Source organism: Coregonus clupeaformis, chromosome 36 (assembly GCF_020615455.1).
Source record: "Coregonus clupeaformis isolate EN_2021a chromosome 36, ASM2061545v1, whole genome shotgun sequence".
Classification (NCBI taxonomy): domain Eukaryota; kingdom Metazoa; phylum Chordata; class Actinopteri; order Salmoniformes; family Salmonidae; genus Coregonus; species Coregonus clupeaformis.
In genome coordinates, this window is record NC_059227.1 from 17384451 (window position 1) to 17410195 (window position 25745).

A 25745-nucleotide genomic window follows, 5' to 3' on the forward strand; every position below is an offset into this window, starting at 1 on the left:
GGTCGATGCCAGACTGCGTCATTGGTTGGGGCTTATTTACAAAATGGTAATCTGGTTGACAGTGGAGAGCAGATCAAAGAGAGGTCTCTCTGGTGACTACTGTTACCCTCACATAACATTTTCTAATTGATTTGCTTAACAGCTAGGCCTGTGGCCCTTTTATGGACTAGATGCATAGTCCCTTATTTAAGATACTCTTTGAAGAGGTAGGGTTTCGGATGTTTTTGGAAGATGGGCAGGGACTCTGCTGTCCTAGCTTCAGGGGGAAGCTGGTTACACCATTGGGGTGCCAGGACAGATAAGAGCTTTTACTGGGCTGAGCGGGAGCTGCCCTCACGTAGGGGTGGGAGGGCAAAGAGACCAGAGGTGGCAGAACAGAGTACTCGGGTTGGGGTGTAGGGTTTGAGTATAGCCTAATGGGAGGGAGAGGCACTTCCTCTTGCTGCTCTGTAGGCAAGTACCATGGTCTTTTAGTGGATGCAAGCTTCGACTGGAAGCCAGTGGAGTGTGCAGAGGAGCGGTGACATGGGAGAACTTGGGAAGGTTGAACACCAGGCGGGCTGCAGCGTTCTGGATAAGTGCAGGGGTTTGATGGCACAAGCGGGGAGCCCAGCCAACAGCAAGTTGCAGTAGTCCAGACAGGAGATGACAAGTGCCTGGATCAGGACCTGCACCGCTTCCTGTGTGAGGTAGGGTCGTACTCTTGTTGTAGAGCATGAACCTGCAGGAGCGAGTCACTGCTCTGATGTTTGCAGAGAACGACAGGGTGTTGTCCAGGGTCACGCCCAGGTTCTTTGTGCTCTTGGAATGGGCAGGCCTTCCCTGGAAGGAAGAGCAGCTCTGTCTTGTTGAGCTTGAGGTGGTGGGCTGACATCCGAGCTGAGATATCTGCCAGGCACACAGAGATGCATGCCGCCACCTGGGTGTCAGAAGGTGGGAAGAAGAAAAGTAATTGAGTGTCATCCGCATAGCAATTTATAGGAGAGACCATGTGAGGATATGACGGCGCCAAGTGACTTGGTGGATATCGAGACGAGTAGAGGGCCGAGCCCTGGGGGACACCAGTAGTGACGTGGTGCAGACACAGATCCTCTACACGTCACCTGGTAGGAGCGACCTGGCAGGTAGGATGCAATCCAAGAGTGTGCAGAGCCTGAGACGCCCAGCCCTGAGAGGGTGGAGAGGAGGATCTGATAGTGTCGAAGGCAGCGGATAGATCTAGGAGGATGAGTACACACGCATGCACGCACACACACACACACACACACACACACACACACACACACACACACACACACACACACCCATTCACTGAAAACACACAGACATGCGTTCTCAACACTGAGCTGATGTACAGGTGGGCGAGGTGTGTTGGTTTTCTGCAGGTCAGGTGTGTTGGTTTTCTGCAGGTCAGGTGTGTTGTTGTCCTAACCCTGTATGGCTTTGTTCACTGCCTCCTTACATTAGAGTGGGCGCTACTGTTAGTTATAGTGGATGGGTTGTTTTCCCATCTTTCAGTGTTCCGCTCCCTCCTCTGAACAGGTTCTTGAATGTATTGTAAACACAGGGACTACTCTTTCAGCACAATGGATCTTCAAGTTCACATCAAAAGCAGCAAGGCTCAATCTGTTTAATAAAACACCGTAATTACCATCCCTGATAGCATGTAGTCTAAAGAGGTTCCCTCCCTCCTCCTCTCCCCCTCACACCACAAATAATTACAGCCAGACCGATATGGGATGTTTGGGTCCGATACCGATTTTAGGGAGGCAAAAGTCACAGATTACCTATTTATCTGCCGATATCTTGTTTTTCAGAGGTGGAATGAAAAACATACATTTTTCTACACAAATTGTGCTCCAAAGGATTAACAAAAACTTTAAATGGATTTCTTAACAAAATATTAACATTTACATATTTAAGAAAATTGAATTAGTGGTTTACAGAATATCCACCAAAAGCAACCATATCCTCTATAAATACAACAGTAAATACAAAACTTTAGTTTACTTTCTTAGGTATGCAAAAGTGTTTGTGCTAAACCACCGCAAGGGGTTGCTGGCTGACTGAATTAAACTTTGTCTCAAAGTAAATCTGAAACTGCACTGTTCACAAATAAACATTGAAATGCAGTAACATGCCATTCGTAATGTCACCACTAGGTGTCAGCGTCAGCATTTGTCTTGAGTGAACATTATAGGCCCTGACGGTAAGTTTTCTTTTTCTATCAAGGACGAGTGTTCACTTTGGCGCCAGTCCAGTGTTAGCACATAAGTAACACAAATTCCTAGCTAAGCTAACTACCTTACTGGCTAGAAAGCTAACGTTAACTAAGTGAGAATGTGATGAAGACAGGGCTGCTTGCTTGGTCAAGTCTACTTTTGATTATTTACTTATTCAAATACACTGGCTGTGGCACGCTACTCACCCTCAAACCACCATGCCTACTATCTCTCACGTTGTGACTTAGGGCTGAATGCTGTTCAATGACCAGCTCGTAGAGTGCCCAGTGTTGCCAACTCCTCAGTAAGGAAAGTAGCTATTGGCTGTCCTAAAAGTTGCTAGAAGTTGCTAAATGACGTCATCACCTAATTTGCATAATTGGGCATGTGCATGTAATTGTGATGGACGCTGTAGGAGAGAGGAATAAAGTCGTGGGAGAGACAAAAAGGGAGTAAAAAACACCCTACATTTACATCCCGCCCTGAATGTAAGCTTCCCCATGCGCGATTCATTTGCAGTCTAGACACGGAGGGGTGAACATCTCCTGCTCTGACTGCAGCTGGGAGGGACTGCTGCGTGAGCCGCCTGTGAGTGCTTTGGGACGGGGGTGGGGCCAACCGTTGAGAAGAGTAAGAACGATACGTGCTTTCATGTCAGAGTCTCCAAAAGTCTCCAATAACACCAGAAAAAGTCGCTAGATTTGTTGCTTTTTTGAAAATGTGTCTCTAGAGGGGTCTGAAAACTTGCTAAATATAGCGACAGTCACTAAGTTGGCAACACTGAGAGTGCCCTCTTCAGGCAACTATTTGAAAATGTAAAAAAATGACCGCAAATGAGCAGACGTATTTACTTATTCTATGTATATAATATCAGCGCTTTATCTGTGGAATGAAGACCGATACAAATATTTCTGTGAAAGGCTAATATCAGCTGATAATATCGAATTGCAATACATATAGAATCGTGAGAATTGCAATGCAAATCGTATCGGCAAGTATCGTGATAATATCGTATCGTGAGGTCCCTGGCAATTTCCAACACTACAAGCAAATAAACAGATGTGCCCAATCCTAATAATTATTTGCTTACAGATAGATGATAAGGAGTGACTGACTTGACCTTAACACTTCAACGTTTCAATCTTCAATTGCTAGGCTATCTCTTCAAGGACTTTAACCAAAACGGTCTAATCGAAGTGATGATTATCCAGTCAAATCTAGTTTACATGTAAATCAACAGTCTGGCACACAATTGGTAGGTAATAGTCTCACAGTTTTCTGTTGGGCTAAGACTAGAGAGAGTTAGGCTACTACAGGAGTGCTTTGTTGACAGCACATCCCTATAGTATAACATCAGTGCAGGGCGGAGTCGTCTGTAAAGATGAATGGTATGGATGGCACATTATGTTTTCCGAGCTGTGCTTTTCTTTCCCACCAACACTAGGCCTCAGTGTCTTATTTGCATGTAGATGCGGGTGCATCAGGGAGTCGCCACCCAGACCAGTGTGACAGGCGCTGCATGAGGGATAACTGTAATATGTTGTGTACACTTCCCTCCGCCTCTCTCGCTCTCTCGTTCGTTTTTCTCCAGTGGCCAGTGGAGAGTTTGTGCTACTCTGCAGGGCAATAAACGGGTGTGTGGCATCTTTATGTGTGCTGTATGTGTATTTATTGTTTGTCCTGTTTTACAAAGGGCTTTGTTGTTATTGTTCCTGTTTATTCCTTCAGAGCGTTCTTGCTGTGGGTCAGTAATGTTGGCGGGATTTAAAGAGATCATGGCAGAGAGATGATGGATGTAGAACAAAGAGAGAACAGGTCATGTCCATGTAAAAGGACCAATGAGCACCAACGTGAAGTTCATAGGAGCATGTCAAATTGGGTGTCAAATTAAATATTTTTTATTAAGGCATGTATACATTTTTCAACCATTAACATCCTAAAAATTTGGAATAAGCAAAGGCTTTGATTTCTAGTCAAACAGATGGAAAAGGGTCTTAGAAAACATCTACCAGAATGTCTTAAAATGTATTAGAAATACAAAACACAATAATGTGTTTTAGTTAGTTGACTCCTGCCAACTAATATCAACACTTCTATTTAAGAAACATTGCCTTGTGCCTTCATTTCTGTCCCTCATGAGGAGGGAAGATAATGAAAGTTCACAGATGTAAAGGTAGACCAATCAATTAGTTATAGTGTTTTTACTGATATCAATTTTGTTTATGAATTATTAAGTGATTAACACTAAATATTCCATTACCTAATTGCCTACAAAGGGAAATCATAGTAGTCACAAACCACAGTTGGGTTCACAAGTTTGGACATCACAGTATACAGTGCCTTGCAAAAGTATTCAGCCCCCTTGGCGTTTTTTCCTATTTTGTTGCATTACAACCTGTAATTTAAATGGATTTTTATTTGGATTTCATGTAATGGACATACACAGTCCAAATTGGTGAAGTGAAATGAAAAAAAAGTACTTGTTTCAAAAAATTCTAAAAAATAAAATACTGAAAAGTGGTGCAGGCATATGTATTCACCCCCTTTGCTATGAAGTCCCTAAATAAGATCTGGTACAACCAATTACCTTCAGAAGTCACATGATTAGTTAAAGTCCACCTGTGTGAAATCTAAGTGTCACGTGATCTCAGTATAGATACACCTGTTCTGAATGGCCCCAGAGTCTGCAACACCACTAAGCAAGGGGCACCACCAAGCAAGCGACACCATGAAGACCAAGGAGGTCTCCAAACAGGTCAGGGACAAAGTTGTGGAGAAGTACAGATCACGGTTGGGTTATAAAAAAATATCAGAAACTTTTAACATCCCACGGAGCACCATTTAAATCCATTATTAAAAAAGGGAAAGAATATGGCACCACAACAAACCTGCCAAGAGAGGGCCGCCCACCAAAACTCATGGACCAGGCAAGGAGGGCATTAATCGGAGAGGCAACAAAGAGACCAAAGATAACCCTGAAGGAGCTGCAAAGCTCCACAGCGGAGATTGGAGTACCTGTCCATAGGACCACTTTAAGCCGTACACTCCACAGAGCTGGGCTTTACGGAAGAGTGGGCAGAAAAAAGCCATTGCTTAAAGGAAAGAAATAAGCAAACACGTTTGGTTTTCGCCAAAAGGCATGTGGGAGACTCCCCAAACATATGGAAGAAGGTACTCTGGTCAGATGAGACTAAAATTGAGCTCTTTGGCCATCAAGGAAAACGCAATGTCTTGCGCAAACCCAACACCTCTCATCCCCCCGAGAACACCATCCCTACAGTGAAGCATGGTGGTGGCCGCATCAAGCTGTGGGGATGTTTTTCATCGGCAGGGACTGGGAAACTGGTCAGAATTGAAGGAATGATGGATGGTGCTAAATACAGGGAAATTCTTGAGGAAAACCTGTTTCAGTCTTCCAGAGATTTGAGACTGGGACGGAGTTTCACCTTCCAGCAGGACAATGACCCTAAGCGGGAAACATTTAAATGTCTTGGAATGGCCTAGTCAAAGCCCAGACCTCAATCCAATTGAGAATCTGTGGTATGACTTAAAGGTTGCTGTACACCAGCGGAACCCATCCAACTTCAAGGAGCTGGAGCAGTTTTGCCTTGAAGAATGGGCAAAAATCCCAGTGGCTAGATATGCCAAGCTTATAGAGACATACCCCAAGAGACTTGCAGCTGTAATTGCTGCAAAAGGTGGCTCTACAAAGTATTGACTTTGGGCGGGGGGGTGAATAGTTATGCATGCTCAAGTTTTCTGTTTCTTTTGTCTTATTTCTTGTTTGTTTCCCAATAAAAAATATTTTGCATCTTCAAAGTGGTAGGCATGTTGTGTAAATCAAATGATACAAACCCCCAAAAAATCCATTTTAATTCCAGGTTGTAAGGCAACAAAATAGGAAAAATGCCAAGGGGGGTGAATACTTTCGCAAGCCACTGTAGTACAGTAAAGAAAAGTAGAGTATATTTCAGTACTTTACAGTAGAGTTTAGTACAGCAGCGTACAGTGAGATTTTTGCAGAACAAGCTCTATTTTGGTGGACTCTGGTACATTCTAATGCTAGATTGTATTTTCAACCAGCAACTATCAGGAAATAACACTGATCAAATGTGTTCACACTTTCATCAGCTGTTGTACAATATGATATAAAACATAGGAAAAACATAATTCTGACTGTACTGAGCCTTTAAAGAATCCTGTAAGAGTCTGCTGACTTCCACAGGCTTCAAACTTGCTTTTAAGAGGCATTTTCTCAGCTATCTGCAATACAGGTATGATTGAAGAATGAAGCAGTTGTTAAACATGGGCTTTACTACACAAAAAGCAGCAGTTGACGACTCCATTGTCAACACTTTGATTAAATCTGTAGACTTATATCAATATCTTTGAAAATACCATAGAAGTATCATTTGCTGTTTATCTGTTTTGTTTTATCATATTTTGGACCAGAGTGAGGCTCTCTCTCCACTAGTCAACCTGTTGTTCCTGCAGTGAGGGGGATTTACCATCTTCGTCTAATGTTTTCATAATTTATCTGCACACATTCGCCGAAAAGCTTACCAGTGTGCAAATTAGGGAGCCAAATGAACAGCTCTCTTAACGATGCAATTCAGTAGGCTACTGACAAGTCACTCACTTTAACGTCACTGTCTGGCAAGTCCTGATGGACTTCATATCGAAAATGCAAACGAGATCTTTAGTTTAATTGTCCCGATGCGATACCATGGACATATAACTACGTTGTATGATTTATGAATGGCAAGGATATATGAGATAGACTTTATTCAGTCAGTACGACACCTTTTCTAAACTAGTCAAGCTTTTATACCTTAAAGGGGTCCTACAATTCTAAATCAAATAGCTAAATAATCATTGGTAAGACCATCTTAAAACAATGCCATATGTTAATTTAGTGGGACCCCCTGTGTTATATAATTTAGCAATGCAGATCATTCTCCATTCTTTATAATTGCATTGTATTAATTGCATTCATTTTTATGTCATTTTGAGTGTGGGACGCTGCCACTTTAAGACAGGCGTTCCAAAAGAGATATCGACATGGCTACAGTAGGCTAACCAAGACACATTTTTGGTGTCTTTTTGTAGCTTTCTTTTTGCAGACTATCAACAGTAGCCAGCATATTGCTAGTATGTTCACTATTGAACATTTTACTTTTGTAAATCACTTTAACTAAAATAAATAAGCTCAGCGAGTAGATTGCGTGTGCTGTGTGAAGGCATCAACTCATGTACTGCTCGAGATGAGTGCTCGAGAAGTTGAGGGAGCGTGGTGATCTTGAATGAACGGCCAATCATATTGCTCAAATACAAATAGCATGAAATGTGCACGTGTATTCTTCAATGGTTTTTAATGGTAGACTGCAACAGAGTAGGTAAATGGTGAACTGGAATGCAAAAATGTGCTGAAAAGCTATTGGCCCTATCGGGCCAGTGACTGACGAGATCCACTGGCCCGACTGACACATGTTTTTACTGCCTCCCTAATGTCGGACGCTGTAGGCGAAATGGGTGGTCATGGGTGCACCTCACGCTCAAGGTCCTAAACGATATTATAACCGCGATCGATAAAAGACAGTACTGTGCAGCCGTCTCCATCGACCTGGCCAAGGCTTTCGACTCTGTCAATCACCGCATTCTTATTGGCAGACTAAATAGCTTTGGTTTCTGAAATGACTGCCTCGCCTGGTTCACCAACTACTTCTCAGATAGAGTTCAATGTGTCAAATCGGAGGGCCTGTTGTCTGGACCTCTGGCAGTCTCTATGGGGGTGCCACAGGGTTCAATTCTCGGGCCGACTCTATTCTCTGTGTATATCAATGATGTCGCTCTTGCTGCTGGTGACTCTCAGATCCACCTCTACGCAGACGACACCATTTTGTATACATCTGTCCCTTCATTGGACACTGTGTTAACAAACCTCCAAACGAGCTTCAATGCCATACAACACTCATTCCGTAGCCTCCAACTGCTCTTAAACACTAGTAAAACTAAATGCATGCTCTTAAATCGAACGCTGCTTGCACCCGCCCGCCCGACTAGAATCACTACTCTCGGCGGGTCTGACTTAGAATTTGTGGACAACTACAAATACCTAGGTGTCTGGTTAGACCGTAAACTCTCCTTCCAGACTCACATTAAGCATCTCCAATCCAAAGTTAAATCTAGAATTGGCTTCCTATTTCACAACAAAGCCTCCTTCACTCATGCTGCTAAACATGCCCTCGTAAAACGGACTATCCTACCGATCCTTGACTTCGGCGATGTCATTTACAAAATAGCTTCCAACACTCTACTCAGTAAATTGGATGTAGTCTATCACAGTGCCATCCGTTTTGTCACCAAAGCCCCATATACAGTTGAAGTCTGAAGTTTACATACACCTTAGCCAAATACATTTAAACTCAGTTTTTCACAATTCCTGACATTTAATGCTTGTAAAAATTCCCTGTCTTAGGTCAGTTAGGATCAACACTTTATTTTAAGAATGTGAAATGTCAGAATATTTCTTTCCTCACATTCCCAGTGGGTCAGAAGTTTACATACACTCAATTAGTATTTGGTAGCATTGCCTTTAAATTGTTTAACTTGGGTCAAACGTTTCGGTAGCCTTCCACAAGCTTCCCACAATAAGTTGGGTGAATTTTGGCCCATTCCTCCTGACAGAGCTGGTGTAACTGAGTCAGGTTTGTAGGCCTCCTTGGTCGCACACGCGTTTTCAGTTCTGCCCACACATTTTCTATAGGATTGAGGTCAGGGCTTTGTGATGGTCACTCCAATAACTTGACTTTGTTGTCCTTAAGCCATTTTGCCACAACTTTGGAAGTGTGCTTGGCATCATTGTCCATTTGGAAGACCCATTTGCGACCAAGCTTTATCTTCCTGACTGATGTCTTGAGATGTTGCCTCAATATATCCACATAATTTTCCTTCCTCATGATGCCATCTGTTTTGTGAAGTGCACCAGTCCCTCCTGCAGTAAAGCACCCCCACAGCATGATGCTGCCACCCCCGTGCTTCACGGTTGGGATGGTGTTCTTTGGCTTGCAAGCGTTCCCCTTTTTCCTCCAAACATGACGATGGTCATTATGGCCAAACAGTTCTATTTTTTTTTCATCAGACCAGAGAACATTTCTCCAAAAAGTACGATCTTTGTCCCCATGTGCAGTTCCAAACCGTAGTCTGGCTTTTTTATGGCGGTTTTGGAGCAGTGGCTTCTTCCTTGCTGAGCGGCCTTTCAGGTTATGTCGATATAGGACTCGTTTTACTGTGGATATAGATACTTTTGTACCTGTTTCCTCCAGCATCTTCACAAGGTCCTTTGCTGTTGTTCTGGGATTGATTTGCACTTTTCACACCAAAGTACGTTCATCTCTAGGAGACAGAACGCGTCTCCTTCCTGAGCGGTATGACGGCTGCGTGGTCCCATGGTGTTTATACTTGCGGACTATTGTTTGAACAGATGAACGTGGTACCTTCAGGCGTTTGGAAATTGCTCCCAAGGATGAACCAGACTTGTGGAGGTCTACAATTTTTCTTCTGAGATCTTGGCTGATTTCTTTTGATTTTCCCATGATTTCAAGCAAAGACGCACTGAGTTTGAAGGTAGGCCTTGAAATACATCCACAGGTACACCTCCAATTGACTCAAATGATGTCAATTAGCCTATCAGAAGCTTTTAAAGCCATGACATCATTTTCTGGAATTTTCCAAGCTGTTTAAAGGCACAGTCAACTTAGTGTATGTAAACTTCTGACCCACTGGAATTGTGATACAGTGAATTATAAGTGAAATAATCTGTCTGTAAACAATTGTTGGAAAAATTACTTGTGTCATGCACAAAGTAGATGTCCTAACTGACATGCCAAAACTATAGTTTGTTAACAAGAAATTTGTGGAGTGGTTGAAAAACAAGTTTTAATGACTCCAACCTAAGTGGTATGTAAACTTCCGACTTCAACTGTACTACCCACCATTGTGACCTGTACGCTCTCGTTGGCTGGCCCTCACTACATATTAGTCGCCAAACCCACTGGCTCCAGGTCATCTATAAATCACTGCTAGTCAAATCCCTGCCTTATCTTAGCTCATTGGTCACCATAGCAACACCCACCTGTAGTATGCACTCCAGCAGGTATATTTCACTGGTCATCCCCAAAGCCAACACCTCCTTTGGCTGCCATTCCTTCCAGTTCTCTGCTGCCAATGACTGGAACGAACTGCAAAAATCTCTGAAGCTGGATACCCTTATCTCCCTCACTAACTTTAAGTATTTGTTGTCAGAGCAGCTTACCGGTCACTGCACCTGTACACAGCCCATCTGTAATTAGCCCACCCAACTACCTCATCCCCATATTGTTATTTATTTTGCTCATTTGCACCCAAGTATCTCTATTTGCACATCATCTTCTGCACATCTATCACTCCAGTGTTAATACTAAATTGTAATTATTTTGCACTATGTCCTATTTATTGCCTTACCTCCATAACTTACTACTTTTGCACACACTGTATGTTTTGTTTATTCCATGTGTAACTCTGTGTTGTTGTTTTTATCGCACTGCTTTGCTTTGTCTTGGCCAGGTCGCAGTTGTAAATGAGAACTTGTTCTCAACTGGCTTACCTGGTTAAATAAAGGTGAAATAAAATTACAAAATGTAAAATTAAAATAATAGCCATTGTGTAGAATAATGCCCAAATATGCAAATTAATACCTTGGTGTACCTATTTAGGATACATCACCATGAAGAGAATAGCCTTCATATCCATAATTATGTATTTCTGTGTAGTACAGATCACGGAGCCATGATGAAATTCCGTTACCGCAATTCCGTTACAGGGAGTAAATCCACTTCACTTACTGAAGTTCAATAACCAAAATAGATTTTTTCAAAGTAAATGTGTCATGTCATAGCTGACACCGCATTCTTTCTGCAGACATTGTTGAATCTTAATTCGGAGCAGATATTTTAGTTTTGGGAAAATGTGGACACGTAAAAAATTGAGGGAGATTTTACCAAAATTCTGTTACCAAACCTTGCATCTTCACAGTTCTTCCAGTGTTTTTGTAACATTTTCAGTGTAAATTGTTAAAAGTAGTTTTTGTGCATAGAGTTGTATGGTTTGTTAAACTTTGAAATCAATGTTTTTTGTTTGGCATACATTTTAAGTGAAAAATCTTAGCGCAATTCCTTGCCCAACACACACAGCAATGAAACAGGAATGCAATAAAATAGAGGGGAATAGCAGGTATAATTACATCAAAAGGATACCTGTACCATTCTGGTCCTCCACGCTGGTGTGAATCCATCTCCATTGGGACACCATGCTTCATCTGAGGGCCTCTCTCAGAGATTTTCCTACACTACCTACCAGGACTCTCCTGTGGGACACTTTCTGTTCTGTGTTTGATGAATTCTTCAACAATTAGATTTTGTCTCCTTCAATTAGCCCGCATCTGTTGTTCCGTAACAGCCTTGAATCAGTGTGTGCTTGAATGTGTGTCAGGGGAAAAACATGTCCGTGCAGGGACTCTCTCACATTGCAGCATGCATAATGTAGCACACACACACACACACACACACACACACACACACACACACACACACACACACACAGAGAGCAGTAAAAGTGCCTACTCTTCATGAAGTAAACAGATTGTGTGGCTGGTGTGGAGCAGGAGGGAGGCAGCAGAGGCAGTGCCATGCTGGGAATTGATTGAGGAATGGGATGAAGAGCTTACTGCCTTCTAATCTGGTGAAGACTCTAGAAGGCTGTACAACCCGGCTCACTGGGATACATGATGATCCTGACAAGAGGCTGCAGTCTTGTTTACTAGACCCCAGAGTGAAACAATGACACGGATATTGTTATTGTCTGTTGCTAAAGGCTTTAACTGCAGTCAAGAGCATAGCTGACTGTCAGGAGCTGTTGCTTCTTGTGCTTGTCTCTCTCACTCACTAGCCCAATGTTGCAGACAAGATAGCTGTCTTTGTGACTGCTATTCATTCACCTAGTGCTATTACGGATGATAAGGACATTGATGGAAATGTAGCATTTTGTTTTAAAGGTTTTTATTTACCTGTGCAAGGTGTACAAACAAAGAATGGATTTAATGAGGAGTGGTGCTAGGCTATGCTAAAGCTATTCTCCACGACAATTCAATTCCCAGCAGCTCCTAACATCATACACTGTGTAGTTGTGACTCCTTGTAGTTGTGGGCCAGATAATACATGACTCACTGTGGTTGTGGGCCAGATACTGCATGACTCCCTGTGGTTGTGGGCCAGATACTGCATGACTCCCTGTGGATGTGGGCCAGATACTGCATGACTCCCTGTGGTTGTGGGCCAGATACTGCATGACTCCCTGTGGATGTGGGCCAGATACTGCATGACTCCCTGTGGTTGTGGGCCAGATACTGCATGACTCCCTGTGGTTGTGGGCCAGATACAGCATGACTCCCTGTGGTTGTGGGCCAGATACTGCATGACTCCCTGTGGTTGTGGGCCAGATACTGCATGACTCCCTGTGGTTGTGGGCCAGATACTGCATGACTCCCTGTGGTTGTGGGCCAGATACTGCATGGCTCCTTGTAGTTGTGGGCCAGATACAGCATGACTCCTTGTGAAGTTGTCAGGGGCTGGTGGGAATATTATGAATTAGTGATGCTGAGCGTAGTTGGTCCTGTGAGGCTCCTTGTGGGAATAAGCAAATCGTGCTGGGCAGGGAGGATAAGGTACTGAATGTGCATGAGACGCTTGAGATGAGGAAAATAGATCTTAGGGTGTGCTGCTGAAGTGCAGATCCATTAAGAGACAGCGGTGAGACTTTCCTCCCTTTTTTAAAGTTTCACTAATCTGATCATCCAGAGAAAATAGCCAGGCACAGTCAGGGTGCCGATGATTAGATTTTTATGCTTGGCTGCATTTACATAATGATGGCAGTGATTTCATCAAATGCACTTTTAATTATCAAAGAACAGGCTACACGTCCAGTGCTCTCAAGCAAGTGTGCAGTTCTTTGTTCTGTACTCCCATTAACTATATCGGCTGTCACCAGCAGTCTCTGGACTGACTATATTAGCTTCCATGTTGTAGTCAAAGAAACAAAGATCTACATTTGTCGCCTCCAATAGCCGGGTGTTCATATTAGCTTCAGCCAGGCAAAAAGCTCTGCTAAGAGGATCTTCTCCAACTCGCCTCTCCTACAGCTGCTTGTCCTGAGCCCTGTGTTCTGTGCCTGCCGCCGGCACTGTCTGTGTCTGTCTGTCTCTGTCTGTCTGTCTCAGGCACAGAGCTCCTGCACTATAGAAATAGAATGAATAGAAAGAGCGTCTCCATTCAAGTCAATGAAGGCATAATGGGTGGACTGGCAGCCATTTTGTGTGTACCCATGCCTAGGTTGAAGATGGGAAGGTTAAGACAAGGTAATAATTCCATGAGGAAGTGTTCGAAAATAAACAAATTCATGGAACTAGCGCCATTGCTGGATTCTACAGGATTAGCATTGAAAACGTGACCAGCGGTCGGGAAATCCAGTAATAAAGTGGCTGTAGATTATTTTCAAAACGTCTAAATGAATAGAATGACAGTAAAGCAGTATGTGTTTGCTGAATAGTTAAGCTGAAATTCACTACGATTGTGTTTATTTTCCACTTTGATGGCAAACTTTCTGTGCTGCTAACATTCACTCCCAGTCATTCCAAATGCGGAAGCTGGTCACTTGTTGAATAGTGGTGCAAAGAGTTACGGGATATTAGAATCCTCTCGTCTTAACCTGTATATTTTTTACTTAAACCCATGCCAGGAAGTAAAAGCAGGAAGTGTACCCTTCAATTTGTGCTGTGATTTGTTGACTCAACTCAACTGACATTACAAAAAATACATTCCATTGCATGAGCCACATCATTTGAATGAACATTCTACATTACCATGGCAATCCAGCATACTCCAAGTCGATATTCACCTAATAATAAGGAATTCCCCTCGACCACGCCCACAAATTGGTGAAAACAAACTCTTTCCTATTGACCCCCATTGTAAAAGCTAGCTAGCACTCACTCACATGGCTGCTAGCACCGTCATGAAAATGGGCATGAGGGAAGCCCTACAATATTACGTTTTTCTAAGTAGTGAGAACACTCAGGAGCAGGCAATGTTGAAAACTAATGTTTAGACATGTTGTACTTTTCTTTAAATGTCGTTTTGTAATTGACTAAAACAAGCAGACATCAAGAAAATTGTGTTTTGAAAAACGCCAAGTATTTGCTGTGAGCCAATGGGGTAACCTAGGGTAACCACAGGTTGTTTTCCCCACAGGCGGGGACGCGATGTTCTATCTAATATCGACTGGGATTATCAGTTGATAGAACATTCCAGAATACAATGAAAGTTATTGCATCACAATACCAGGCAGCCATTGTGAGTGTACCCATGAGTGTACCAGTCAAATTGCCAGAGTTAGAGCTTCCAAGCCTGTTCTATTCATTCTATTTGTGCGTTCTCCACATCATAGTTCTGCTCTCCTTCACACACTGCTCTGAGAGTCCTCAATGTGGGATGAGGGGGGAGAGGGGGATGGACTGACAGCAGGGGATAAGGGAAATGGAAATTTGGTGAACGGATGATTATTTCCCAGATTCCCCAAACTAGCTGAATGTTCTGGGCTGGTCAGCAGAGAGAATAGAGCAAGGAAAATATGAGATGAACATGTAGGACAGGCTGCTAGGGGATGGAAACGGACATGAGGGAGGGAATAGTTTTTCATGATTAGGCCTAGCCCTTTGATTCCTTTGCCTTTTAAATAGCCAGTTATGGCTCGTGTGATTCCCAGACTTTGTGGTTATGTTGGTAGTTTCACTCTGCCCACATCCCTGTTTTTTGTCCTCACATGACACACTTGACTCTCCAACCAACCCACATACTGTAGGCCTATAGAAAGTAAAGCACTCCCTTGGTGCTGTTTATGAATCAATAGACATCTGCCCTTGATCTGCTCTGCCCCCTCCCTAACGTCTTAGAAGGACAACACACTGAGGGAGGTTAATCCTCTTAACACACAGCAGAGCACACTATGCCCAGCTCCACTTTCAGGTCCCTTCTGACTGACTCTCCTGCATAAATCTAGCCTGGCTCAGCAGGTCAAAGAGTGTCTCTGCTGCATAGACACCCTCTGATCTGTGAGACCAAACACAGCCATCCAGGAGTCTCTCTGTCTCCTATCTCCTCAGAGCCCGGTCTTTGAGCACAGGTGTGTGTTACCTGACAACAAAGGTACAACGCTCTGCAATAGGGGTGGGCATTTGAAATTATGTCACTATTCAAATAATATCATTACATTTTTCAGATATCCGGATAGTCGAAATTCAAAAGAATCTAACAAATTGCTCTCGACTCTCTTGACCAATTAGAATGACGCAAATGCCGAGGGCAGTATAACAGTGGACAGGCTGCTTTTCTCCGGTAGTTTTTGGCTAACTGCAACAGTGAAAGAAAAGTCTGATGTTCATCTTGATAGAACTAATTCTGTTACAAAAACTTTTTCTGGTCAGAGTTTGGCATTTATCTGTGTCAGGTCCTCCTTTAGGTGCGTGCCTGTAATAGCTATTTGAAGGGGGGAAAATGGCATACTGTTTGTTGGCAGGGCTGACTGGAGGGCTAAATGTTCAGCAGTAGCTCAACGCACCTTTCATGTAACTATGTCACAAGGATCATTTAATTTAATAGCTTTTTCATTGATAAAATAGGCCTAAAAAAATACACTCACACAAGTGTTTGAATACTAATGTCTGTTCGGATATTCAAATATTTGAATAACCGTGCCCATCCCCTACTCTGCTCCCCAGAACATCTGTAGATGCCATATAGGAGAGCCCTAGTGATATCCCTGCATGATCTCTGCTGCACCGAGTTTGTGTTTGTTTCTCACGGCAGAAGATACATCCCCCCTCCCTGAGCACCCGCTGTCGCTGCGCTAATCTGTCACCTCATTACAGTGTTGCCGTGACGTCTTTGGACTAGACAATGCCGGCGGTAAACAATGGGAGAGCTTCTGCCACTGATCCGCCCGCCAACAGACAGTCAGTCAGATAGACAGCATGCAGAGAGAGAGAGAGAGCGAGAGAGAGAGAGCCACGAATGACGAGATTACATTTTGACTCAAACGCTTGCATTAAACCCTGACTGGAAAAGCAATTACAGCCTTGTAAATCAGGGAGGCTGGCGCTCCTGCTGAGCAGGAGCAGAACTCGCTCTTGGCTGTGCCGGTCTCTGTGCCTCCGGGAAGACTAGGCTTTGTGCAGGGGGCTGAATATAGAGCTGTCTGGATGGAGACAGTTAACCCACAGTGAACAAAACCTTTCCCATTGGGGAGTAGTCCACCAGAACAGCCTGCTGCTTTGTATTGCAAACAAATCCTAGCACTACTGAATGAGAATCAATACAGCCGTGTGTTCATTGCCTCCTATCTCCCCACAGCTTATAATTCAGTGGCTCTGACAAATTGCTCCGGCTCCCATTCGCCTAGCTAAACCAACCAACAGAACCACTGGCTTGTAGCTGGCGTCCTCTCAGCAGGACCACTGTTGTCTAAGAGTAAGGTGTGAGCGCCGAGAAGGCTACGAGGGGGTGGAGCCCAGGGTTTCGGGGTAAATTAAACCCCGGACACATTGAGCTGAGATCTCTCTCTCTCTTCCTCTCTGTGTGGGAGTCGATAAACAAATCTAATTTCTGGAGGAGACTGCTGGCTGGTACGGGGAGTCCACGCTGCGCTGTAAATGACTTCCCACCAGCATTCTCTACATGGGGCCCCTCAGACAGAGGGATGAGAAGGTGTTCTGGGGATGTTTGTTTAGGCCCAGGACTGAGTGGAGCTGGGTTCATTTTATCAAGGGAAAAAGGATGAGAGGTGCCTTTCCATAAACACCACTATGAGCCCCTCTGGAAGTTTCTCCCACAATCTTAAGCCTACACAGTAGACTTTCCATGATGGACTGATCCAAACACACACTCTCACACCTAGGCTGAACTATTGTGACTGTGAAGGGTAGGTCCTCCTAATACATCTCTTCTATCTGTCACGGACAATTGACTTTTTAACACTCAATTTCATTCTGATCTTTCCATCGTTGTGCTCCAATTATTTGCCAACTATAGCTTGTGCATTATCAACATCATCTCATCATTTGAAATGGCGGAGGTAACCGGGAGAGAACAGTGGTTGCTATGGTGTTCACATTGCAGGAAGAGCAGACATCATTAATAAACACTTTTGCCGTTGTGTTTGGCGTTCTTGTTTTTCTCCGCTTGATTAAGTATCGCAGAAAGACGTTTTGATTTTAGAAAACTCTCCAGAAAATACTGATCTGTAAACCAATGAGTAATATCTCACAGCCCACTGCTCTGCTTAAGAGGGACTGTATTGTTTCTGTCCCTTGATTTTCTAAAGATTTGTCTCATAGGATGTGGGGATAGCGGTGATATAGTGGCTAACCACATCCACTTAGATTGTTTTGCTAGTGATTTTCAATAGACAGCGTGGAGTTGACCCCATCTCCCTATGTGGATCTGACCGGCTGAGATTCCTGGAGAAAACATTATTTTAATCTCTGTCTGGTCTCATCTTTTGCTCGAGGGGGTTTTCAGCTTCAATCTGTCTCTCTGTATGGAGAGAATGGCAGCATATTTCTCTCTTTTCTCCCTTACAGCCTAATCCTCCCAACAACAAACACACAAACACTACAGGACACACTGGTTGTCGCTACCCTGCAGAGGAGAACTGAGACATGACTGTGCAGAGAGAGAATTAGACACTAGCACTGTGTTGGGGTGCATTGTTAGTGCAACCAGAAAACCCATTCCCTTCCAATTTATCACTTCAATAGACCTAATTATTTCTGGCCTGTTATTTTCCCATATGCTAACTTCAAAAACTTAGTTGGACTGTACTATAGCCGAAAGCAGTAGTTTTGTGATATAAAATGGTGAGCATAATCTCAGACACTCAACAAAGTCAACTTTATAGATGACAGTTTTAAGTGAGTAATATACCTTTTCATTCAAATTTGAAAATTTTGAAAAGCTGTCCTTGTTTTTAACAGCTTATCTGACTCCATCTGGGTTGAGTCACCAGGGAGAGGGAACAAAAGGATTTATCCTGTTATCTCCATTTAGGGTTTCTCAGCTATGATTCCATTGATATTAAGGAGGATTAGGCTTCTGTTATAGTCTCTGGGTCCAAAATAGAAACTGTCAGAAGTCACTGATTTGAAGAACAACCTTGTGACGCATAAAGCTTGGCATCATTATTATTTTTGGAAATGTCAGAATGAATGTAGGATGCGCTGTCTCTCAGGGGTTAAGTATCACAAACCAGGGTCACTGAAGACATCAAACTGAGAGATCTTATAGATTTTTCCCGTGTAATGTCAAGGTCTATTAAATGATTGACAGACTTCCCTGCACAGTAAATATCTGTAGGCTAATCAACATGTTGTCCAACATAAAATAGCCTAAAGTCTCCTTCATCTCACAAATAGGCCTACACTCTTATTTAACAAAACTGTCAAATACTTTGCTGGAAATCTGCCCATAACGACCAAAACACCCATAGGAAGTGAATCACCCTTCATAGATCTGCCTAAACCTAAACCTATTTCTCCCATTTGTCCTCCTCCCCTTCCTCTCCCTCTGCCCACAGATGATGACATTTGCCTGGGACAGTTACAAGCGCTATGCCTGGGGATCCAATGAGCTGAGGCCTGTTTCTAAGCAAGGCCACTCCAGCAATCTGTTTGGTGAGTATCTGTCTCCTGGTCCCCTTCAGTCCTCTAGATGGCTGATTCATGCCCGCCCCCGCTGCCATCACCCTTGCCCCACAGATTAGGACCAAATTGGGAATCAGTCAAAGCTATCAATCAATAATCCTGTGGTGCCAGCCAGGCCAGGCCGGGGAGAGGAGAGGGTACTTGGAGCACCGCTGAGTGTGTCTGGAGTCTTTACCACCACAGTAGGGCTGGGAGGCTCAGATAAATAGATGCTTTGTATTGTCTTCTCAAATTGTAATCTTGTTTTGTTAGTGGACGGTATCGCTGCTGCTGTAGACTTCTATTGAAGATGTATCGTTGATGGAATAATTTCTCTATACTTTTTCTGGCTGGCACAGAGGATTTCATCCGACACGTTTTGAGTGATAGACCCTTTACTTTTACTCACGCAGCTTCTGATAAACTTTTAGTGAACACGCCCCAATGTACTGGAGAAAGCTCTTAATACTCCCTATGCTTTGATATGTTTTGCTAGAAGCATCTCTTGACTGATAGATCCAGATAGATGCACATTGTTCAGTAGTCTCTCTGTAGACTCTCTGTAGTCGCTGAGATTTGGTGCAGACTAGACGTGTGTGTGTGTGTTTTAAAGGGAGGTAATTGAGTAAAAGGTACCGAGGTAGTGTTGTGTCTCTGTTAATAAGTGTTGCTGCTTCCTATCGCTCTGTCCCATGTGGGACATACTAGACTATCCTGCTGCATGACTCCTGGGGAAACGGAACGATTGCAGTGTTCTTGTTTCTACACACACCCGCGCGCACACACACATAAATACATGATTAAACAACCCCCTCGTGTGTGGTTGGTATTACACTGCTTGCCTTGGACCACATAATGCCCCCCCCCCATATTGGGTTTTGTTAAGATGCAGTACTTCCCAAATGGAAGTAGAACAATGACATGTATTTTTCCAAGCCTCTCTTCCTCCCTGAGCAAACCACTCAGCACAGCTGGTTCCTCTTACGAGGTATTACAACCCCTTTGTTATAGCCATCACTATCGTTGAGTTTAATTTGTGGAGTTAGATAAATACTCCATGTTCAAATGACCTCACTTCCATTTGCAGATGAAGGATAAATTATGCTTATCGTTCCACCACCCTAGTCTGTATGTGGTGGGTTGAGGTGGCCCATTCTGGATGTTATTTAGCACAACTTCTGTTTCATTCACAAAGGTTAAACATTGTTACATTCTTTGGGAAATAATTAAACTAGTGTGTACATTATCAAAATGTATATTTCCAGAATAATTCAAAATGTCAATAAGAAGAGAAAATGTACTTTAAGACCTCCACTATCGTTACACTTTCTCTCCCCTCCTTCTCTTTATGTGGCCTAATTAAATTTCAACAATGAGGATATTTGTTGGGCTGTTGATAAAATGTCTGTACGGCTGTAAGTGAGCTCTGGTGTGTAATAGGCTGTATGTGGGTGAGCTGTGCTGTACGGCCTGTGACAGTTGAGAGTAGTGTGATGACAGGATTTCAGATGGGCCTGAAAACCAGGCTGTCTGGGGCTGTCTCACTGAGGTGCTAAATATGGTGTGGAGTCTGGTGTGGTGGAGAAGGAGAGCTCTCTGTCTCTCTGTCTCTGTGATGAACAGCTCTCCTCTTCCCCACCGATAACACCAGTCATTTCAGACGCAGGCTACAATCTCACAGTTTACATTCTAATTAAAAATGTCTCCCTAATATACCATGAATGTTCTCCTTCCTCACTCATAACTTTCCATTAGGGACAGGAGTGGCATATAACCTTTTGCCAGCGCTCACTTCTGGAAGTATGGTACCTCATTTAAAGGCCTAATACAAATTCCTCCTACTTAATCTTTTACTCTCTTGAAATATATTTCGAACACTTTCATATTTAACTGAGAATTTCAATCACCCTTGTATAAATTCTATTTCATTATCAGGGATTTAAGATATGCAAATGTCTGTATGAGCGAAAGCTCTCTGAATCCATAATGGCTGATTACTTTGTCTCTGTTTTGGAGCATTTATCAGTCCTTTCCCTTCCGTATAGATGCTAATCTAAAGCAAATACATTTTACATGAATGTTAGACATAAACTGTCATGTTATACAGGAATACTGTATATTGCTTGCCCTCAAGATCCTGTCAGTGGTATATTATGATGCTAATGTATGATTTATGATAACCACAGAGCTTATTTCCTTTACGCACATTCAACATACCATACCACATGGAATTTAAAATTGAGTATATCAGTAGGTTATGTCACACACTGAGATTTGGAGGCGATGAAAAGTCATTGCAATGTCATAATGCTTTTTCTGTACTGTAGTATTGTATTTTGGGGCATCAGATCCGTTGCTCTCTGTGGTTATCATAAAGAATGCTAATTTGTTTAGAAGGAAGCCTCATTAGCTTGCTTCCACAGAACTGGAGCAGACGAAGGCAATTAGGTTGTGTCTTCAACCACGCTTGCCAAGCCTATTGGCTTTTTCTTGGATATAAAGGAGAAGGCTACAACCCCTTTAAGGTGCCATTGATTGCAGCACCTTGAGCCCCAAAGCTTGACAACAGTACTCTTCTTCAAGCTGTTTATCACTAGGAAGAAAAAAGGTTCTCAACTGCGGTCAAAGGTGACTGGAGAACAAGTGCCTTATAAAACATTCATGGCTTTGCAGGAACTTTTGCAGAGAATTTATGTACTAAATTTGATTAACACCCTTAATTTGGCCAGGGAAGCTGGAGTAATACAGTTGAAAGTCGGAAGTATACATACACCTTAGCCAAATACATTTAAACTCAGTTTTTCACAATTCCTGACATTTAATCCTAGTAAAAATTCCCTGTCTTAGGTCAGTTAGGATCACCACTTTATTTTAAGAATGTGAAATGTCAGAATAATAGTAAAGAGAATGATTTATTTCAGCTTTTAGTTCTTTCATCACATTCCCAGTGGGTCAGAAGTTTACATACACTCAATTAGTATTTGGTAGCATTGCCTTTAAATTGTTTAACTTGGGTCAAACGTTTCGGGTAGCCTTCCACAAGCTTCCGACAATAAGTTGGGTGAATTTTGGCCCATTCCTCCTGACAGAGCTGGTGTAACTGAGTCAGGTTTGTAGGCCTCCTTGGTCGCACACGCGTTTTCAGTTCTGCCCACAAATTTTCTATAGGATTGAGGTCAGGGCTTTGTGATGGCTACTCCAATACCTTGACTTTGTTGTCCTTAAGCCATTTTGCCACAACTTTGGAAGTATGCTTGGGGTCATTGTCCATTTGGAAGACCCATTTGCGACCAAGCTTTAACTTCCTGACTGATGTCTTGAGATGTTGCTTCAATATATCCACAATTTTCCTTCCTCATGATGCCATCTATTTTGTGAAGTGCACCAGTCCCTCCTGCAGCAAAGCACCCCCACAGCATGATGCTGCTACCCCCGTGCTTCACGGTTGGGATGGTGTTCTTCGGATTGCAAGCTACCCCCTTTTTCCTCCAAACATAACGATGGTCATTATGGCCAAACAGTTGTATTTTTGTTTCATCAGACCAGAGGATATTTCTAAAAAAAAACTAAGATCTTTGTCCCCATGTGCAGTTGCAAACCGTAGTCTGGCTTTTTTGTGGCGGTTTTGGAGCAGTGGCTTCGTCCTTGCATCTTCACAAGGTCCTTTGCTGTTGTTCTGGGATTGATTTGCACTTTTCGCACCAAAGTACGTTCATCTCTAGGAGACAGAATGCATCTCCTTCCTGAACGGTATGACGGCTGCGTGGTCCCATGGTGTTTATACTTGTGTACTATTGTTTGTAATAGACATTTGAGAAATGTACCGGACCCATATGCATTGGGTGCGTAACCTGATTAGGGCGTCCATCCACGGTGCTCAACATGACAGAAATCATAGATAGATTATGGTTATTCATCTTAACAGAACATGCAACTCGAGGATGCAACAGCATGCGTCCTTCTTACCGAATTCCAATGCGCACTTTGAATATGTTTGAATAACTGCCAGATTTACTTTTCCTCAGCCAACAAGATGAGTAGCGAACAGCAAAATCACTAGCCTATGTCAATCTGATTTCCCCTATAGATTGTCTTTCTTTGCGAGAAAGAAATAGCCTATTCCAAACACACTCTGGGACAGTTGTGGGGCGATAGATCCCAAATTCATACAACCAGTAGGCCTAGGCTACATAATAAAAAGAAAATGCAACAGATCAGATCGTTTAGCTTAAAATGTTGATAAACTATTATTTCTGCACATTATAGGTGCAGCAGTGCGCACAAGGCAGTAGGCTACGCGTGAATGTTCGTTCCATAATGCAATTACCGGGATAATACCAATGTCAAAAATGGACCGCACATGTGAGCGGTTTAATGTGACAGAGATGAATATATCCGTTAGAAATGTTGAAAGAGGGGAGATCTAAAGATGCAGCAACTAGCATGGGTTGCTTATATGACTAGGATTGTGCCTTTGGCTATTGGACAGTGAAAGAAAGTTGATTTGAAAACCAATAGAAGAGAAATAGGCTACTGGTTTCAATGGCATATGGAAGTCTTTATAAAATAATTGCCTCCACGTTTCAGATGGTCGTATTTTACTTTGAAGCAAGGTAAAACATGCATCATAATAAGAAGTACAACTTTCAGGTTTCAAACAATGAAGTATATTTTCTAAATGCATACTGTCTCCAGTTGTCTTATTTGTTGTTTGTTTCACAATAAAATATATTTTGCATCTTCAAAGTGGTAGGCATGTTGTGTAAATCAAATGATACAACCCCCCAAAAAATCTATTTTAATTCCAGGTTGTAAGGCAACAAAATAGGAAAAATGCGAAGGGGGGTGCATACTTTCGCAAGCCACTGTATGCACTTGAATGGTGAATGGAAAGCACGCTTCAATTACCAGGCCATCAACACTTTTTAACACGCAATTGCATTTAGATTTGTTATGTAGTGATTGGGTTTATAAAAGCATGTTTCACTCACAGGAGGTTGGTGGCACCTTAATTGGGAGAACAGGCTCATGGTAATAGCTGGAGTGGAATTGGTGGAATGGTATCAAATACATCAAAAAAATGGTTTTCATCTGTATGATGCCATTCCATTTGCTCCGTTCCAGCCATTATTATGAGCCGTCTTCCCCTCAGCAGCCTTCACTGGTTTCACTCCAGCAGAAACTAATGAGCTGTTTGAGAAGCAGCTCTCGTGCTGTCTGACAGATTTCCGCTTATAGTCTTTGTATCTCTATGTTGTGCACGTTTGATAAACATAAAAACTAACGAAAAAACACACGCAGCTACAGTGAGGGAAAAAAGTATTTGATCCCCTGCTGATTTTGTACGTTTGCCCACTGACAAAGAAATTATCAGTCTATAATTTTTATGGTAGGTTTATTTGAACAGTGAGAGACAGAATAACAACAAAAAAATCCAGAAAAACACATGTCAAAAATGTTATAAATTGATTTACATTTTAATGAGGGAAATAAGTATTTGACCCCCTCTCAATCAGAAAGATTTCTGCCTCCCATGTGTCTTTTATACAGGTAACGAGCTGAGATTAGGAGCACACTCTTAAAGGGAGTGCTCCTAATCTCAGTTTGTTACCTGTATAAAAGACACCTGTCCACAGAAGCAATCAATCAATCAGATTCCAAACTCTCCACCATGGCCAAGACCAAAGAGCTCTCGAAGGATGTCAGGTACAAGATTGTAGACCTACACAAGGCTGGAATGGGCTACAAGACCATCGCCAAGCAGCTTGGCGAGAAGGTGACAACAGTTGGTGAGATTATTCGCAAATGGAAGAAACACAAAATAACTGTCAATCTCCCTCGGCCTGGGGCTCCATGCAAAATCTCACCTCGTGGAGTTGCAATGATCATGAGAAGGTGAGGAATCAGCCCAGAACTACACGGGAGGATCTTGTCAATGATCTCAAGGCAGCTGGGACCATAGTCACCAAGAAAACAATTGGTAACACAGTACGTCGTGAAGGACTGAAATCCTGCAGCGCCCGCAAGGTCCCCCTGCTCAAGAAAGCACATATACATGCCCGTCTGAAGTTTGCCAATGAACATCTGAATGATTCAGAGGAGAACTGGGTGAAAGTGTTGTTGTCAGATGAGACCAAAATCGAGCTCTTTGGCATCAACTCAACTCGCCGTGTTTGGAGGAGGAGGAATGCTGCCTATGACCCCAAGAACACCATCCCCACCGTTAAACATGGAGGTGGAATCATTATGCGTTGGGGGTGTTTTTCTGCTAAGGGGACAGGACAACTTCACCGCATAAAAGGGACGATGGACGGGGCCATGTACCGTCAAATCTTGGGTGAGAACCTCCTTCCCTCAGCCAGGGCATTGAAAATGGGTCGTGGATGGGTATTCCAGCATGACAATGACCCAAAACACACGGCCAAGGCAACAAAGGAGTGGCTCAAGAAAAAGCACATTAAGGTCCTGGAGTGGCAACAGTGTCTCCAGACCTTAATCCCATAGAAAATCTGTGGAGGGAGCTGAAGGTTCGAGTTGCCAAACGTCAGCCTCGAAACCTTAATGACTTGGAGAAGATCTGCAAAGAGGAGTGGAACAAAATCCCTCCTGATATGTGTGCAAACCTGGTGGCCAACTACAAGAAACGTCTGACCTCTGTGATTGCCAACAAGGTTTTTGCCACCAAGTACTAAGTCATG

The 25745-nt window shown here is 43.0% G+C and overlaps 1 protein-coding gene across 1 annotated transcript in view; it reads left to right on the forward strand.

The window, feature by feature from the left end:
- The window catches only part of LOC121552274 (mannosyl-oligosaccharide 1,2-alpha-mannosidase IA-like), a 177302-nt gene that overhangs the window by 21145 nt on the left and 130412 nt on the right, over window positions 1-25745 (forward strand). Inside the window, exon 2 of the mRNA XM_041865051.2 lies at window positions 18942-19038. Coding sequence (XP_041720985.2) covers window positions 18942-19038 — 97 coding nt within the window. The remainder of the gene's footprint in view (window positions 1-18941; window positions 19039-25745) is intronic.